Source organism: Anoplopoma fimbria, chromosome 23 (assembly GCF_027596085.1).
Source record: "Anoplopoma fimbria isolate UVic2021 breed Golden Eagle Sablefish chromosome 23, Afim_UVic_2022, whole genome shotgun sequence".
In the NCBI taxonomy this organism is placed as follows: Eukaryota; Metazoa; Chordata; class Actinopteri; order Perciformes; family Anoplopomatidae; genus Anoplopoma; species Anoplopoma fimbria.
Genome location: NC_072471.1, coordinates 17,663,284 through 17,680,962, shown reverse-complemented (window position 1 = coordinate 17,680,962; position 17,679 = coordinate 17,663,284). Strand labels below are relative to the sequence as shown.

Sequence of the window (17,679 nt, the reverse complement as noted above, 5' to 3'; positions counted from 1 at the left end):
ACCACACCCTTAGATGTCACAAAAATCCTACACACTGTCCCTTTAAATATGTCATAATATACGTAAGCTCTACTTAGTACAGACTTTCAACTGTCTTACTGTCTTCATAGGCAAATGACACGCAAACGAAAGTAAGTAAGTAAACATTGAGTAATGATTATTTTGTCAAGTTTTTCTTTGTTTGTTGACTTATTTATTTTCCCGTCAACTCTCAATTATGAGGTCAAATGTTTTTGTTTGTTTTAATTTCCTGAAAAATTTGTTCCTTCAGTTGTAGCCAAACACAAAATATAACATTCCCAAAATCAAATGGTTACTGCTCTGGAATCCTTTGGATTACAATCATGATCCATGATGGATTCTATTGATTTGTTCAAATGATATTGAATCAAAGTGGCACAAAAATGGTAAAAAAAAAATAATATATACTTTATTCATACCTACTTTTCCTTTAATATTTGTTTCATTTTGTTTTCACTCCTGTCAGAAAATAAAAAAAACTGTAGTTATAGACTGTAGATATTGGGAGAATGGATAACTCAGAAGAATGGTTAAGCTATGTTCTGTCAAATTGTGTACTTTGTTGAGTGAGGATTCAGCTGCATGCCATCCCCTATGAGGTAACAGACCCTTATTAGCTCATTATTCTCCTTAAGGAGCTAATAAGATACAAGCTATATGAAATACATTTTTTTAAACAGATGGAACTAGTGACTCTAACTCACCTCACCGCTGCAGCTGTGACACCGAAAAAAAAAGTCTTCCCCCAGAAACTGGTTTCACATGGTGGTTTAGATGTGTGTTCCCATTGTCTAGCACCATTTGAAATCAGTGTTCTTGAGGACAGGAGGACAGCTCCGGCAGTGAGTGAGCCTCAGGGGGACAAGAGCAGGACTGGCCCTCATTCTCCTCATCCTCCTAGTCCTCCTCTAAAAGATAACTGATTTCCTCTGGTGCTTAGAGCCAGCTGCAGCCTTCTAGCACCATTTGAAATCGGTTATGAAACTGTGGATCAATGCATCTGTGAGTCTTCAGAGAAGCGCAGGACGAGCAGAAGAAAGTGACTATGGCACCTTTGTTTCTTGACTCAAGCTGGAAGAGATCCATCAGGAGTTTGAAGGCCACTCACGCAAGTTGTTTTTAACTTTCATGGATAACAAAGTGATCTCATCTCTAATGAATCTTACTTGTGTGTTTTATTATTATAATAAATAATGGGAGTTCATTACTTATGTCACCTACACTGACTGCAACAAGTGGATGTCACTGCAGTTCCCACTGACCACCACTAGAGGCTGATATAAGTCACAGTATACGCCTTTATGGTTATTGAGCTGGTTGACGTGAATGAAAAGGCCTTTTCAAAATGCACAATAAAGCACATTTCACCTAACAATGCTTTCACGTGTTTTTATTTCCTGTAACCTGTGAAATGTTTTACATAAAATAAGATGACCGAGTCACAGCAAAGACAGCAGAGAGAGAGGAGATCAATTAACATGATCGACTGTTTAGGAGAATAAACACCCGAGGGAAGAGACTGCAGGTCAGGGGGAAGAGTTCATGTGTCTTTGTCTGTTGATCTATCAGTCCCTATGGCGATTATCTAAAAGAGGGCGTTAATACAGTCATAAGCAGTGTAGAAGTGTTCAAAGTCACAGGAGATTAGATACTGAAGGGGCAAATACAGTGGTGGCAGAAACGTTGGGACCAGCCAAGTTTGGTGTGAGTTGCCTAGTTTTTCTGATATCGGCTGAAGAGATGTCTGCCTTCTCTCTCTAATATAATGGAACTAGACAGCACTTGGCTTGTGGTGCTCACAGCATCCAAAAAATAAATACATTTGAAAGAATCAACAGCTCAACAGCAGTGTCTCTTTCCAGATAACAAGACCTGGTTACTCAAAGGGTTACTCAAATTTCATTTTAAAAACATTGAAATGAAAATCAACAAATTATGATAGCATCGTAATGTGATGTGAATATGTTTAGAATACAATTTTTTGTTTTTGTTGTGTAAAGTTAAGGAATCTCAGCAGTTTTTAGGTATTTTAGCACTAGACTCTTTTACAAGTTCGGTAATCATTGCTCTAGTAGAATCACCTGTAAAAAGGCATATGGTGAAATGTGTGAAATACCAAGCCAAAGTCAATAATCCACTGTGTTACTTCGCCTCATGGTCTGATTGGTCTTTCTTTTCTAAGAATATGTACAGGAACAGAAATAATTTAATTACAAAAAGCCTATGGGCACTGGGGATTAGGTATATAGCCTGTGACTTGCTGATTCAATGAATGCTGGGGTGAATGGACAACATCATTAATACTGTGACTCTTTTAAATTGCATCATAATCACTGCAAACTGAAACTGTTGCATTGTGTTATCTGCCCCAAAGTTGAACTGCTCTGGCCCCGCCCATTTAGCGTAATATCCTAGCAACGAGCTCCTCCGCTCTCCTCTCATTGGTCGAGTTCTGGATTTCCGCCATATTCAAAAACAGTGACCAGCTTCTGCTATTGTAGTAGAGTTGTAGAATAGATTTATAGTTATTATTCTGTTGAGCTAGTTGCCCCTGGTCTATGACATTTTCAAATGGGTGAAACCGATGAAGCCCGAGCTCCCGTTTCGACTTCAGAGAAACCGAAAAGACAACCGAGCTCCAGGAACCTGAGGAGGAAGCTTTCAGCTGATGAGGAAGAGTCTCCCCTCAAGAGCAGCAGCAGCAGTCTGAGACGGTGAGTCCGTCTTTTCTGTCCAGACTCTGAATGAACCTCAATAAAGCTGCAGTGACACAATAAATACAACCCCGTTAAACCGTCAGCGCCAAACAGCATTAGCGAATTAGTCCGGGAAAACACATTCACAGTTGAGCTAACGGTGGCTAGCAAGCTTTAGCTCACCGCGTTCACGTTACGTAGCGGCGCGTCCACGTTACGTAGCGGCGCGTTCACGTTACGTAGCGGCGCGTTCACGTTACGTAGCCACAAGATGTCAGCAGAGGCCTGCTGCTGGTCGAGCCCTGTTCTCTGCCCTCTCATCTGTGGATGGCCATTAGCATTGCTGACATCTATATATATATATATATATATAGTATATATATATACATATACATGTATATTATATATATCTGTGGATGGCATATAATATATATATATATATATATATATATATATATATATATACTATATATATACATATATATATATATATATATATATATATATATATATATATATATATATATATATATATATATATATATATATATATATATTAGTGAGCATTTGTTGTTAATGAAGAAAAAAAAAATATATAGTTATTTGACTCGAAAATGCATACGAGGTTTAAGGGGGATGTTTTGTACATTCGAACAATACATTAATATGTATTCAGATGCACTGCTTTTTATTCTATCAGTTGATATGAATTACTTTTTAAGTCTCGACACACATTAATGTGCGAAACGGGTTCAGATCCAAAAACCACAGAGTGAATCATTACTTTTAGATTTGTTTTAATTAAAGAGATATTTACAAAAACAGACGTTAGGTTGCATTTCTGTCCCCCATCACTTAAATTGTGGTTTCGCTAAAAAAGGGGTCATCAAAATATTCATAGGATGAGTGATCACAGCGACCAATAAGTCTTTTAACAAAAAAACAGCACGTCAGTATTGTTTTAAGACAGACTTTGAAGCTATTCTTTGAGTAAAATCCCTAAAACTAACAGCAATACCAGTTCATTGTGAGCGTGACCTTTCCAGAGTCGGTACCCAAAATAGTACACCATAGTATCTAGGTAGTGTTTCTCCAGCCCCAACTCTGTGGTTAGAGATGGTGTTATTCTGGATCCAGGCAACACAAACACTTATCATTGTCCCCTCAGGTATTCTTTATTTAATCTATTGTCCATAAATGTGACCAGTATTTAAATAGCATCCCGGAGCTCATTTGTATCAATACAGTGAGATTTATCTGGTAAATTTCTCAGGCTGGCTGCTAACATACTGTAATAACAGCAATCAGAATGTTTTGGGGATTATAAACCCCTGCGAGAGTTTATACTGGACTCTTTTCGAAGGCTTTCCATGCTGTGTGCCAAAGTGGGCCAGCCCTGCCCAGTGCCCAACCGGCTCTGCAGACAAACATGGAAAACCATCACCCGATATTTGACCTCCGTAACAAGGTTTATGGTAGGGGAAAAAAGCATAAACGTTGAGTGAGGGAAAATAAGTTTTGATTTCCCAACTGAGTCTGGCATTAAATACTAGACTGGCAGTGGAATTCAACCGTCAGAAATAAATAAAGTTTCAAAGCTTGTGAACTCAGCATTGTAAGTTTTCTGTCCGTGTAAAGCACTTTGGTTAAACTTGCACGTTGAATGGGCGGGGACTGAGTTGTACAAACGTTCTTTTTGTGGGGTTTGTGCCAACAAAAACTGGGAACAATAAAGTTAAACAAAGTTCACTTCATTTAACTATAAATACAATAGTAGTATGCGCCCTGTGATATGATCCTATCGTCATGAAAATGCCATGTGTGTGTGTGTGTGTTCCCTTGCATGCCTTCTGTAGTATCGGTAGATAAGACGCAGGAGGACAGACGGGGATCAGTGCTGGGGCGCTTCAGTTTCAGAGTCAACTTTAACAAACAAGGGCAAGGCTGACTGGGATGCTAATCCACTGACTCATGGGCCACACTTTCCTCGACACGTAGAGCAGGTACGGGGGTAGAAAAGACCTTTGTCCCCTGGCGTGTGACTCTGAGGACTATGTGGAGATATCGATCACGTATTCATGAAAAGGCTTTCAGAATAGCTCATTTTATAGGAAACATGACATGGATGAGTCTACGTCCATGAGCGAATTTATGTCTAAATAAATTATGACCTGATAGTTTGCTAAGATGTCCCCAGTAGAAGTATGCTACAAACTAAATAGGTGATAGTTAAACCAAACTAATATTCTTGGCCAACAGTAACAGCTCAGATTTATTTATTTTTTAAGAATTTTATGTTTCAGATTTCAAGTTGTTGCTCATCCTTCCCGTAGACTGTATATAAAAAGTCGATGTAGTCGTTGTCATGTCACACATTCGTTTTTTGGACTGCCGTTCTACATCAATAAACAAAAGTGAGCATATTTGGACTACGGACGATTGACGTAGTGAGGCCTTATACGGCTCTGGTTGTGACCTGTCAATCACAAGGTTGCCCCGCCCTTAAGCATAATCTGTTTTATGGTCTATAGGACTCTAAATTAACCATAATTTACTTACTGAACATCAGTCTGTATTGAAGAATGATATCACTAGTTTTTAAATGTTGATTTATTTATTTATTTATTTTATTCAAAATTACTACTTAGGCGAAGAGAAAATTATGTGAAATCTGTAATCTTTTAATAATAATTGTGGTGTCTACATTTTTTTGAAAGTAGTTTTTCATTTATTATTTTTCAAACTAGAGTCATAAAAATTGTGCATACAAGTGGTGTCTATTTTTCATCACGTTTTTATCAAAAACCATAATGTTGAATCCTCTCTAACAGGATACAGTCTCTCTACAGACTGTGTCCAGGCTTACTGTGTTTCATAAGCTGCACAGTAACTTAGCCTTGTACGGCAGTGGTGAGACCCAGTTCTTATGTTTCATAAGTGTGAAATAGTGCTGCAATAAAAATCCAAATTATTGTAGGTACGAGAATGATGTTAAGCACTGCTTTGATGTTTTTTTCCCTGCCGTGTTCATCCGTTCACTGAGCGTGACGGGTTGTGTAATTGTCCTCAGGGTGGCCTCGTCCAGCTCGACCTTGTTTTAACAATGTGAAAGTTCTGGCCACATGCTCCAAAGGAAAAGGGGGCAACATTTTACTTTTCTATTACTGGGTCCATACAATCTAGGGTAGGTCCGTCTCCTGGCAGTTGGGAGGACCAAGCGAAAACTCGAGTCCTTTTCTCGTTTTTGCCACTGTCGATTTTAATCCAATAAACAAAGCAAACAAAAAAAGTACATGACCTGTACCTTCAACATTCCACTTCATGGTCCTCCCATGTTGGACTCAGGGCAGAGTGGATGCTACGGCAAACTCACTATCACCTCTCGAGGTACAAGGCAGGACGGGCCGCAGCTAGCTGGTTAGCATGCTCATTTCAGTAGATATCTCTGCAGCAAAATACACTGTAACCTCTTCACATTGTGCTGATGATGTTAGTTCATTCTTTTATGGTTTGAAACAAAAATTGTGGCCAGACTTAAGACATTACTCCTTTTTAAACAATCATACAGCTTGAAGAAAAGTTGTTTGACATGAAAAGGATTAACAGTATGCTGTTGAGTCCGGACAACTCACTGTGGACCCAAAAAAGGCGAAGCAATCCCCTGCCAGAACATTCTGATAACAGTAAAAGGATGACTCTGTCCCAGTCATTGTGCCAGTAAACTATGACAGTGTGACGGTACGCTTATAAAATTCAACCTGGTTAATTTCTTTGCCGCAGTACAGTTGCATCATAGCATGATAACCTTCTACAATTGTAAAACCAGACATTGTTTGGACATCTAATAAGCATGCCATTTATTTTATTTATTTATTTTTTCATACTGCTGACCTGTTGGGGATGAGCTAACTACCTCACTGTTTTATTACAAAAATCCAACATTTGTTAAGATTCAGCAGTGAGACATTAAGTCAATGCGCGGAAGAGCGGTCATGTTTTCTTTTTTGCAACATGCCACAGGTAGCAATTATTTTCTTTCTTAACCATGTTTCACTTGTAATTTGCCATTACATGATGACTCACTGTGATTGCACATGAATTATTCGAAGGGCTAAATAGATGACTTCCATTGAATATTAACCGAGAGCTAGAGGAGGTGAGTGTAAAGTGTTCCAGTAGGGCTGCCACTAATGACTAGCTTCCTATCAATTTATCCATCAACTGACTGATTTCTCTGAACGATTTATTTTCTTAAAAATAAATAATTTAATTGACAAATTCATTCAAGGTCAAAATGTAATCAAAGTTTCACTTTTTGCAAAACCGTTAAACTGGCAACTCCAACATGGTAAAATACATTTCTAAGAGAGGGCTTATTATTTAAATAGGTAGTGCCACTCCAAAAGAAAGTTTATATTAAGGCCCTTAACAAGTAAAAAAAGAAAGCTTAGTTCTCCATATAAAGCAAAGAAACAAAGGAAAGAAACAAATGATTCACCATTCATTACCATACAAATATATCGATATATTGTCCAGCCCTAGCTACACTAATACCTAAGCCATGTCAACATATCAGCCAATATTTTACAATTCAAAATATTTTAGTCCGTCATTTGATGCTTGTATCTAAGGAGACCAGTGGTGTGCAACAGTAGAGTGAATGTAGTTAGTCAAAAGTGCAAGCAAGTAAAGAGCATCATAGTAGGGCTGCTCAATAGATCTACATTTATATTGAATTTGCAATATGGCATACTGCAGTTGTTGAATCACAGTAGGAACAATATTTGTTAAAAGACAAATGTGTGTCAAAATAAAATAAAATCATTATTTTACAGATGTTAAAAAACATAATTGTTTGGTGCACATACCAGCAACAATCACGCCATAACCATTTTAATGTTTTGTCAAAGAAAAATCGAAATAATGTAAAAACAATTACCGTATTTTCCGCACTATAGGGCGCACTGGATTATAAGGCGCACTGTCAATGAATGGTCTATTTTCGATCTTTTTTCATATATAAAGCGCACCGGACTATAAGGCGCATTAAGCGAAACAAAACAGTCAGTCAGTCAAACTTTGAGTGTGAAGTCCGTTCAAACGTTAATGAGCGTATTCACAATATTCTCGCAGCGTGTCTCTTGAGTTTCAGTCCGCTGACAGGTGCCATTTTGGGGTCCTTATACACACACACTGTAATATTACGGTGAAGCACAGTATGTATTACTCCGCGACGCTCCTGACTACGGTAGCCGTAATGCTGCTGCGGTGCGGCTTTGTAGTTTACCAAAGTCGTACTAAAACATGTTGACAGAGCGCCGTGTACCACACAAAATCGCTTCGAGGTCAGTAAGCACAACCAGAATTAATCCATATATAAGGCGCTCCGGATTATAAGGCGCACTGTCGTTTTTTGAGAAAATTAAAGGCTTTTAAGTGCGCCTTATAGTGCGGAAAATACGGTAAATCCCTCCAATATCACAAACTACTGATTTTGGGAGGTAAATCTGTCATCCTTTAACCACCCAGATAAGCAGTCCATGGCCTCCTTTGGAAGTTTAAAGATTTACACGTTGAGTGTCCAAAATTGGACGTTGAGGACGCTTCCTGTGCAGGAGCGTAACGTTAATTCAGCACTCTGACAGTTATAAGCCTGAACAACACCTGCAGCGACCTCTGACCCCTGACTTGCCTCCAGGACACCCAGGGAGCTTCTCATTTTCTTTCTCTCTTGTTGTTCTGCAAACACATGCTGTTTATCCTGAACACCTTACGGTAGCAGCGGTGCACCCAGCATGGGTGGTCCCAACAGGAAACCTAACTCAGTTCATTAGTGCAGGTTGGTGCTCTGTTCAACTCACTGAGCTCCACGGGACATGTCTGCCTCCCTCCCCTTTTCATTTTATTGTCTCTTCAGTCAAACATGTCTGTGAAGTAGTTTACTAGGCTACAGTGGTGTGAAACACTTCTGGTTTGTGGTTGTATGTGAGCATTATTACTGTGGTTTTTCACTGAGTTTCCCAGAGATGGTTCTTTTAACCACTTAGATCGGCTAGCAGTGGCTGATTTAGCCATGGGGGATCTTCAGTTAACTTCAGATACCCAGTTCTGTTCTATTAGTCCCACACAAACTGCTGTGCAGCATATGAGGACTTTCAAATGAGAATTGTTAAAAAAAAAAGGTCAATGACTTTCAATGTGATGTACAAATACTGTATGACAGAAAGCGGCAGGAAGGAAGGAACTGTCTTGTTTTATCTGACCAACAGTCCAAGACCAATAGAGATCCAGTTTATAAAAGAAAAGCAGCAAGTCCTTACATTTCAGAGGCTGGAACCAGACATTGTTTGACATTTGTGATAGAAAAATGTCTTATACTATTAATCAATCATCGGAATGGCTGCCGGTTAATTTTTCTGTCAATCCGCTTAATAAATAAATGAATGAACTAATTGTTTCCTCATCTCGCTGTTCCGACGTGTCAGAGCAGAGAGAGGCTGCAGCTGCCCGTAGTGCTGACTATAGATGGACGGTCGGCTGTGTCTACGGATAGAAGCCAACTGGAGCAACAGTAGTATGGAGCAGTATAACTGGAATGACTCAGCCTTACAAGCAGCACTTGCCGGACACACACACACAGAACAAGTGTTTCTGAGCAGCCCCGCATTCTCCGGATTGCTGGAGCCTTTTAAGGTCCCGCCATGGATGCCCCCCCCTGAGGCATACATCCGCAATATAATCAACTTCTCTGACACCGTTTATGATCATGTGTGAGGTAACATTTTTACGAAAACCGAGCAACGTAGGAGGTTTTGATCCACCAGGCTGTCATGTCTGCTGAGTGTGATACACTATCGTTGCGTGATAGTTCCGTTATAAACACACTCCACCATGTCTTAACACTTCATCTTCTGCCTGCATTTTCACAAGAGTTCATTTGTGGTATCTACATTTATGAGAAATGTAGCTTTTCTTCATCTTTAAAAAAAAAAAAAAAAAAAAAAGTAGCTGCAGACAAACTACAGTTTCTAGCAAATACTGGGACCTAGAGGCAAAATATAAAAAAATTGGAAAGAAATTTAAAAATACAGAAAGAAATGGCAAGAATCCACCTTAAACAGAATATTCTGCAGGCAAACTGGGGAGGCAGCTGCTTTTTCACTGTCAAGTTGTATTTAAACAATATGTGCAGAGATTGATGCGTTTACCCAAATCATTTTTAACTGGGTTCCTTCTCAATGACCAGACAGCGTTTTGCCTTTTCCTTCTTTTTATTTTGTCAGGTTCAGCAGTTTAGTTTAATAGCTAAGTTATGTGATTCCTTTAGCTCCATTAGGAAAATAATAATAACATAAATATAAATAAATGTAAAAAAGCAAATTATATGCATTTGTAAATATTGCAAAAATAACACATCCAGCATTATTCATAAAATATAACATGGCGATAAATCCTCTCTAACAGGATACAGTCTCCTCTCTCTACAGTCTGTGTCCAGGCGTACTGTGTTTCATAAGCTGCACAGTAACTTAGCCATGTATGGCAGTGGTGAGACCCAGTTCTCATGCTTCATCAGTGTGAAATAGTGCTGCAATAAAAATGATGATTGTAGGTACGAGACGGACGTTAAGCACTGCTTTGATGTTTTGTCTTCTCTCCGTGTTCATCCACTGAGCATGGCGTGTTGTGTAATTGTCCTCAGGGTGGCCTTTAGTAACAATTTATTCATCACAGGTTGAAGATCCGGTGTTTGACATGAGAAGGATTTACAGTGTGCATAGTAGGGTTTGTTTTTGGGGGGGGGTTAATCCGGAAAATCCCACTGTGGAGAGTCCCCAAAAAAGGCAAGCCTGTCCCCTTTCCCAGCAAAAAGAGACATTTGGCCGACGTCCAAATCGTTGGGAGGTGGGGGAGGAAGGTGTGGGGCTAAAGAAGGACTCCTCCTTCAAATCTCACATGGGGACAGCTTAGCAGTAGATGAGGCCTTTTTTTTTTAAGAAGTGGACCAGGGGGTCATCATGTTCCCCTTCCCATCCTGACTTGGTGAAGGATCCTTATCTGAGTTGGGAGGACAAGCTCCGACGGCGACACCATGCTGAGGCTGTGGTAGGTAACCAGAAGAGGTGGATGATGTTTTCTTTGGACACCAATGTTCCATGAGTCATGGTTCCCCTCTTATCACCCTCATTATGAACGCTCTCACCTAGTCATCGGCTTTACTCACTCTTCAGCTTGGACTTTAGGTCAGATTGGACTCCACTGGGGGGGTTTAGATCAATCTGAGTCATGTTTCTTCACAGCGGTGGTGGGTTTTGATGGATGACCTTTCGGTGATAACACTTACAATTACACCGGTGGTGCACCATGCTGGACAGGCCCTGTAGATGTTGGTTTTTTGTAGCTAAGGATGAATTGAACTTCTAATCGTGACCCCTCTCCCCCTCCTATGTTGTACAGGTCCCTGCGAAGAGGAAGCTCCTTCACCTTCCTCACCCCAGGACCACAATGGGACTTCAGTCTGGTGAGTACAGGCCTCGTGTTCATTTTTTAGCAGATCATATTAGGGCCACCTGCAAGACATTCATATTGGTGAATCTATTATTAATCAATAAGCAGAGAGCCGGCTGTCAGCTCTACAGTAAGGGGACACAAAATGTGCCTGGTGGTCCAAAGCCAAGACATGAAAGTGCTTAGCAGTGAGACAATTACCTCCAGTCCATATTTACTTTATATTAAATAAACAGTACTTGCATGATGTATTCACTTTTCATCCACATTTACCGTCTGCACATTCCTGCAAGCTGGCTTTAGGATGACAGTGTAAGCGCCGCTTCCCTTACTGACGAGGTGTTTTGGCTTTAAATCTCGCCTCGGATTTTTTCCAACAAGGTCTCGGAAACGGCAGCGCTGTTCATCGTCACGGCGATTGGACGGCCGCTCCCTGTTGGCCCGCAGCCAGTTTAATCCCGATGCACCATCCAGACGGAGGACAAATGTCTTATTTACTTGAACTTCCTTACTCTGAGCATGTTAAGCACTATGCTCAATACAATGTCTGGGATGTGTTGGCTTGAATGCTTAATAGGTAGGGAATACAGAATTGAAGTTTTAACGCTACTTATTCGGCCTTGAATATGTCCTCTTATAAATTAGGATGTCCCGATCAAGTTTCCTCTGGTCCCGATCCCAATCGTAGTCCTCTTATATGGGGTATCTGCCTATCTGAGTCTGCTCTGATACTTCTATTTCCTTAAATGTTGGTTAGATATGTGTCTGACATATTGAAATAACAGCTGTAGTCTTCTATAATCCGACCACTTTTTTGTTCGCGAGCTACAGGATCCAAATACTGAAGGTTTCTGATTCAAATGATTATTCACATTCATACGCTCGTAGAGTACAGTGAAGAAAGATACGAATTTGAGCGGTTGTGTTTTAACTTTGTGTTTTAATTTGAATGGCCGATACGATAACTAAGATAATCAATTTGTTTTTGCAACTTATTGTATTTTAAATCTGTAACCTGTAGTTTATTATGCACACCTGAGGTTAGGAAAGGCTGTAGTGAGCAAAGATGGATGACTTCATATTCAATAGCTCTGATCTAACGCAATCTAGCTGACATCATTAACAAAGTTCTGACTCTTCCAAATATTCATTTATTGTTTCCTCATAAAGCACATCAAAAAACATCCACACTGACGACATGTTTGGCTCAGTAGTCAGCGTGCTGAACTGTTCTGTGTTTATTGGGCCGACTTTAAAGGATTCATACCGCCACCTGTTTTATCTGACTGTGTAGAGGCTGTGCTGGTTAAGTCAATGAAAGCAATTTGCCCTCATATTATATGATAATTTATCAGAATAATACATAATAAAAATAACTGTCCAATTATCGGCAAATAATTTATCATGCAAGATATATATTGTGCATCCCTTATTACAGTTGTTCAAGTATGCATATGGTTTAAGGAGAATTAGCATATGTAACAATCTAAATCACAATATAATTTCAGGTGAGATGAGGGTAAGTACTAACTTTGTACAGAAAAGGGGGGGGAAAAGGGAAAAAGTAAACAAAACATACTAATAAAACTAACCGCTCTCTGACATTTTATAAAAATGTAATTGTCATTATCCAGCCTCGTTTATTATAGAATATTAGAGTGCCACAGGAATGAGTCCCAAAACCCGGAAGTCAACGTGTTTTTTAAATGTGTTTTGGTTAGATGCCCGAAATATGGTCTGTGGTTCAAACAAGTTTAAGAGATTTTAATGTTTGTATTACGCGTTTTTATAAAGGCTGTTCTATACTACAATACACCATATTTTGCATTAATCCAAAATCCGATAGAAGAATCACATGGGCTTTTGTGGAAGGAACCAGTGCGATGATAAGTTCTTTGTTGGCCTACAAAATACATCATACCTGCAGCACTCTATAGTCTCCATGTGCTATTTGAGATTCATTGACTGCTTGGCACATGGTCTGACCGTCTGTGACGTTTCAAGTTATTGTAATCTATACCCGCATTGTTGCAATGCAGCTGTAGTTTGAAAGGTATTGTCCCGTGGAGAGCGCTATCCATCCAAAAGCCTTGTTTCACTTAGGGGCCTCTTATAATGGTCTTTATACTCAAACCTTCACAGCAATCGCCAGCTTTGATCCTCAGGTTTTAAATGCCATCAGTGAATCTATAAACTGGGCTCCACATTCCAGGACATCTTTTCCCTTGGGCAGCTCCCTGAGTATATCTCCATCGAATTCCTCGGCGAGGGACTGTGATGACTGTTCTTATGAAGCTCCCTCATGGCTGAACAAGGCCTGCTCATGTTGGCCAGAGACTGAATGCTGGATAAAGAAAATCCAGCATTTCCCCCCCGCCCCTGTACCAGAAAAGCATATGTCCTACAAACCGCTGCCTCCAATAGACCCGCTTGTGGTTTTACAGTCGGCCCTAAATGAGACTGCGCTGATTAGGAACAGAAAAAAAGAGCGAGCAGATTAGACGGCGAGCAGCGTGACTGAGTAGCAAGGCGTTTTTTTTGGGGGGGGGTTTAACAGCTGCCTGAAACACAATCCATCGGCGTTCTGAAGGCCGAGGAGGAGAAATAAAAGCGGGGGTTTGGAGAGCGAGAAGGCCGACGGCTCTTTATCTCGTGCCAGCCTGCTGCTTTTGATTCGCAAACATGGCACGCTTAAAAAAAAACATGTGGACCTCGTTAGCTCACCCTTTCAATTCCCCGTTCTATCTGTAATTTATAAATCTACCGAACAGCAAGCAATAAAAGAATCCTGGAAGTGTCTTTGGTCTCATTGCCCTTCTTATCTCAACCCCTGCCACTTTGAGCTGGAAGCTTTTGCCAAGGCTTTGAATCAAGTTTAGCCAAGTCGTTGGGCTTTGAAGTGGTTGGGGGGGGTTCAGGCGAACATTGAAGCGGGCGAGACGAGCATTCCCCGGGCTCTTGGTGCGTTCGCTCAGACTATATCAGGTACGAGGCCTCCAGGGGCTTTTCTGTCACGGGCGAGAATGTGAGTCAGGTTTCCAGCCCAATGCCAAGGTGGAGCAGATCAAACCAGACTGGCGTTTGGTGGAATGCGAAGGTAATTAACAGACAGCCAGACTCACATTCTCTCCTCAAGCAACAAGTTTAGGCGGCCAGAGATGTCAGCCACGAGAGAGTGGCCCGTCTGATGAGCAGCATTCCAGCTTTTAATCAGATGATGGGTTTTTTATGTGGCTCTCCCGTCAGGCTTTTCATGCAAAAAACATTGATAATTATTGTGGGAAGGCCTTGCCCATATCAACAGCAATTTGCGTCCCAACCAAGGCCAACTTCTTCAACCACCGACAGTCTGGAGATTCCTCGGCATTCCGCAGAGAGCAGGATTTATATCACTGAACCCTTGATAAAACTTAATGCATCCAACGTGCCGCTCCCCAGAGGCCACTCATCCATTGCAATGACAGATCCAGGTACAGCTGTATCATCAGCATCACTTTGATGTTTGCACTGCAGCTGCCCCGTGTCTTGGATTCCTGCCTCTTAATAGTTGATAACACCTGTTAAGTAAAATTATTTTTTTATTAGCTCTTTGTGATAATATCCAGGCTTTTGACAGGCATGGCTCAACAATAAGGCTTGCCCGGGGCAAGTAAAATACCACCTCCGGCTAGTGAGCCAACTCACTTGTTGGATCGGGCAAGTCGTTAAACAGAATTAAACACATTGTTTTTTTGGAGCTGTTGATGAAAGTAGCGAGGGAGTGAGCCATCTCTCTCCCTTCTCATCTTTTTGTTGAGAGCTGCACATGTGCTGTACCCATCTGGTGCTCTCCAGAAAACGGCGGCGGGTTAAGACAAAGTTTACGAGCTGAAGCACAAGCGAGCATTTCAATTATCCTGGAAACAGGATTTTAGTTGATTTGATGTAAAAGGAAGTGGGCAAAACTCCAGATGAATTTACTGTAATGAAGTTTAAACATGACAATTAGTTTTGGTCTTCATTGTTATTTGATAACTGCTTATAAATAAAACAATTTGTATAGGAGGAAGTGAAAAAAAGACTTTGGGCAAGTGGATTTCTGAGCCACCCTCCAGACCGGGCTAATGAAATAAAGCATTGAAGTTGAACCCTGTAGGGGTCATAAATGTATGTTTTAAAGTGGCCCTATTATGCTTTTCCACTTTTTCCCTCTCCTTTAGTGTGTTATATATATTCTTGTACATGTAAAAGGTCCATAGAGTGTAAAACCTGAAGTCCACGCCTAAAAGGAGTTGCCCTCCCCCTCAGAATCACTGCTCCTGAGCTGTCTGAAACGGCTCCATCACATCTCTCTCCTTCACTTCTGTAACTTTATGAGGTCACAATGTAACGAAAGTCACGTAAAACTCTCCGGCTAGTTTGGCCCTCAAACAACAAAAGAGAGAGACGAAGTGCCAGCTCACAACTGCCATGATATAGTGGTTAAGAAAGGAGTCTAACACCCAGGAGGCCCGGGATCCAATCCCATCGTGGCTTGTGTTCCATTTGTCATGCTCCGGAGGCAGAGTTTTTTGAAATGTGTAACGTTGACCAATCACAACAGAGCGGGCTAGCTGATCTATCAGGGCAGACTTTGCTTTCTGGAGGGAGGAGCAAGCGATACAACGAAGCGTTTCAGAGAGAGGCTGAGAAGAGGTGCTGCAGGACAGGATGAGAAAAACAAGGAGGATTATGAGCATTAACGCATGTAAACATGTTGTAACTGTAAGTTGAGATAAAAATAGATCGGCAGTTCAATTCCCGGCTCCTTGTCAAAGTAGTTTCCTGGGAACACCAGACTCCCGAAGGCTGGGCCATCAGTGTGTAAATTAATTTAAAATCCTGATCTGGCGTTTTATAAATGCAAGGCCATTTACCATATGATCAGTCTGATATTGTTTCAGTGGACAAACAAGATCCACACATTTTCAGACATGTACTTTGCAGCTTCATATATGCATTACATTTTATCCATATATGCATTACGTTAATTAACGGTGCAGTACATAGATCTATCAGTGGCGTCCAATTCTGGATGGCATTACAGCCTAATTTTCGCCAGGTTCACCTTTTTTTTTTCTCTTTTTTGTCTTCTTCACGTGACTGAGACTGAACAGAACAATGGCGTGACTACATCTTTCCCTCTCTCGCGGTTGAACTCAATACACTTGTTTAGGCAGAACTGTTACACAACCAAAGACTTTGAATGTTTCAAATTGATTTGCCGACTCCAACCAGTCTTTCTGTCTTTGTTTTAGTGTTTCTTTTCTTTATCTCCCTCCACCTCTTCTTGTCTGCACAGAAAATATTGATCTTCCTTTTTTACCAAACTGTACGAGTTAAACAAATCTAGGCTACCTCGGCCCCCTATCTAATCCAGCCCAGGGTCGGAATGAGCCGTTTGTCAGGTCAAAGGATGGATTTTTCTTTGAAGCATATGATGTCATGGTAATATGAAACTGTGATATTGTAAGAGGCTTGTTCCTCTGCCTGCCAAACTCTTTCAGCCGGCTGGTATCTAAAGGCAGAAAAAACGCTAAACCCACTCATTGTCTGTCTGAAAAGCGCTGAAACGTGTTTGTGGTATTAGCTCATTATGGCTGCCGTGTTTATGTTGTCTGTGTACATCATCGGGCTTTTATGTAACGCACAAATCTGTCAGTGTTTCCTCAGATGAGTAACAAAGCAACCAGGGTCCAGTCGCAACAGTTTCTATAACCTCAGTGTGTGTGTGTAATGAGCAGAGACAGGGGGTGTATTTGTTGAGTCAGAGTGTTTACGTTGAACCCAGCCCAGCATTTGAACAAGTCGCTGCTTGGAGTGTGTTATTCCATCTGCCAGCTGCTGACGGAGGGATTTCCAAAGGTGGCAGGAACAGGACGGCTAATTTTCTTCTCCTTTTCTCCGCCGCGTCTGTTTTCTCAAACTGATTACTCTCATGTCCGTTATTTATCTCAATGTGTAGGACTTGAGCTTAAGGCAATATTTAACTTGGAAGGTAGCGTTCACACTTAGCACGCACACTTCAGGGACTGAATGATGATTCAGACTTGTGATGATTCGCTGATCTGTACCACCCCCGCCACTCAGGCGTGTTTTCTTTTTGTCCAGTGGATGTTGACATAAGTTTAGTACGAGCTGGATTTTTTTTTTCTTACATTTCTAACTCCTTCACACATAGACAGACATTAACTGTCCAATCAGCATTGTCTGGGAGATGTATCTTGTGCAAAGAGCTGGTACAAAACAACAAGCTTATTTTAGAGTATGAAGCTTCACTGACTCCGGCGTATTGCAGTAATTCGTAAAGACTGGGTGTGACATGAGCATTTGTGTCTAACACAAGCATAAGGTTGTGATTTATAAAACCAATGTTCACTCTTTACTCTCATGATTTATGGATAAGGCTTGTTGTGAATTGGGTCAAGATGGTTTG

The 17,679-nt window shown here is 40.8% G+C and overlaps 1 protein-coding gene across 1 annotated transcript in view; it reads left to right on the top strand.

Moving 5' to 3' along the window:
* The first annotated feature begins 2,527 nt into the window (after nt 1–2,527).
* Nucleotides 2,528–17,679, top strand: part of net1 (neuroepithelial cell transforming 1) — a 33,077-nt gene continuing 17,925 nt past the window's right edge. Inside the window, exons 1-2 of the mRNA XM_054624600.1 lie at nt 2,528–2,735; nt 11,175–11,238. Of these exons, the coding sequence (XP_054480575.1) occupies nt 2,593–2,735; nt 11,175–11,238 (207 nt within the window). The 5' untranslated portion in view covers nt 2,528–2,592. The remainder of the gene's footprint in view (nt 2,736–11,174; nt 11,239–17,679) is intronic.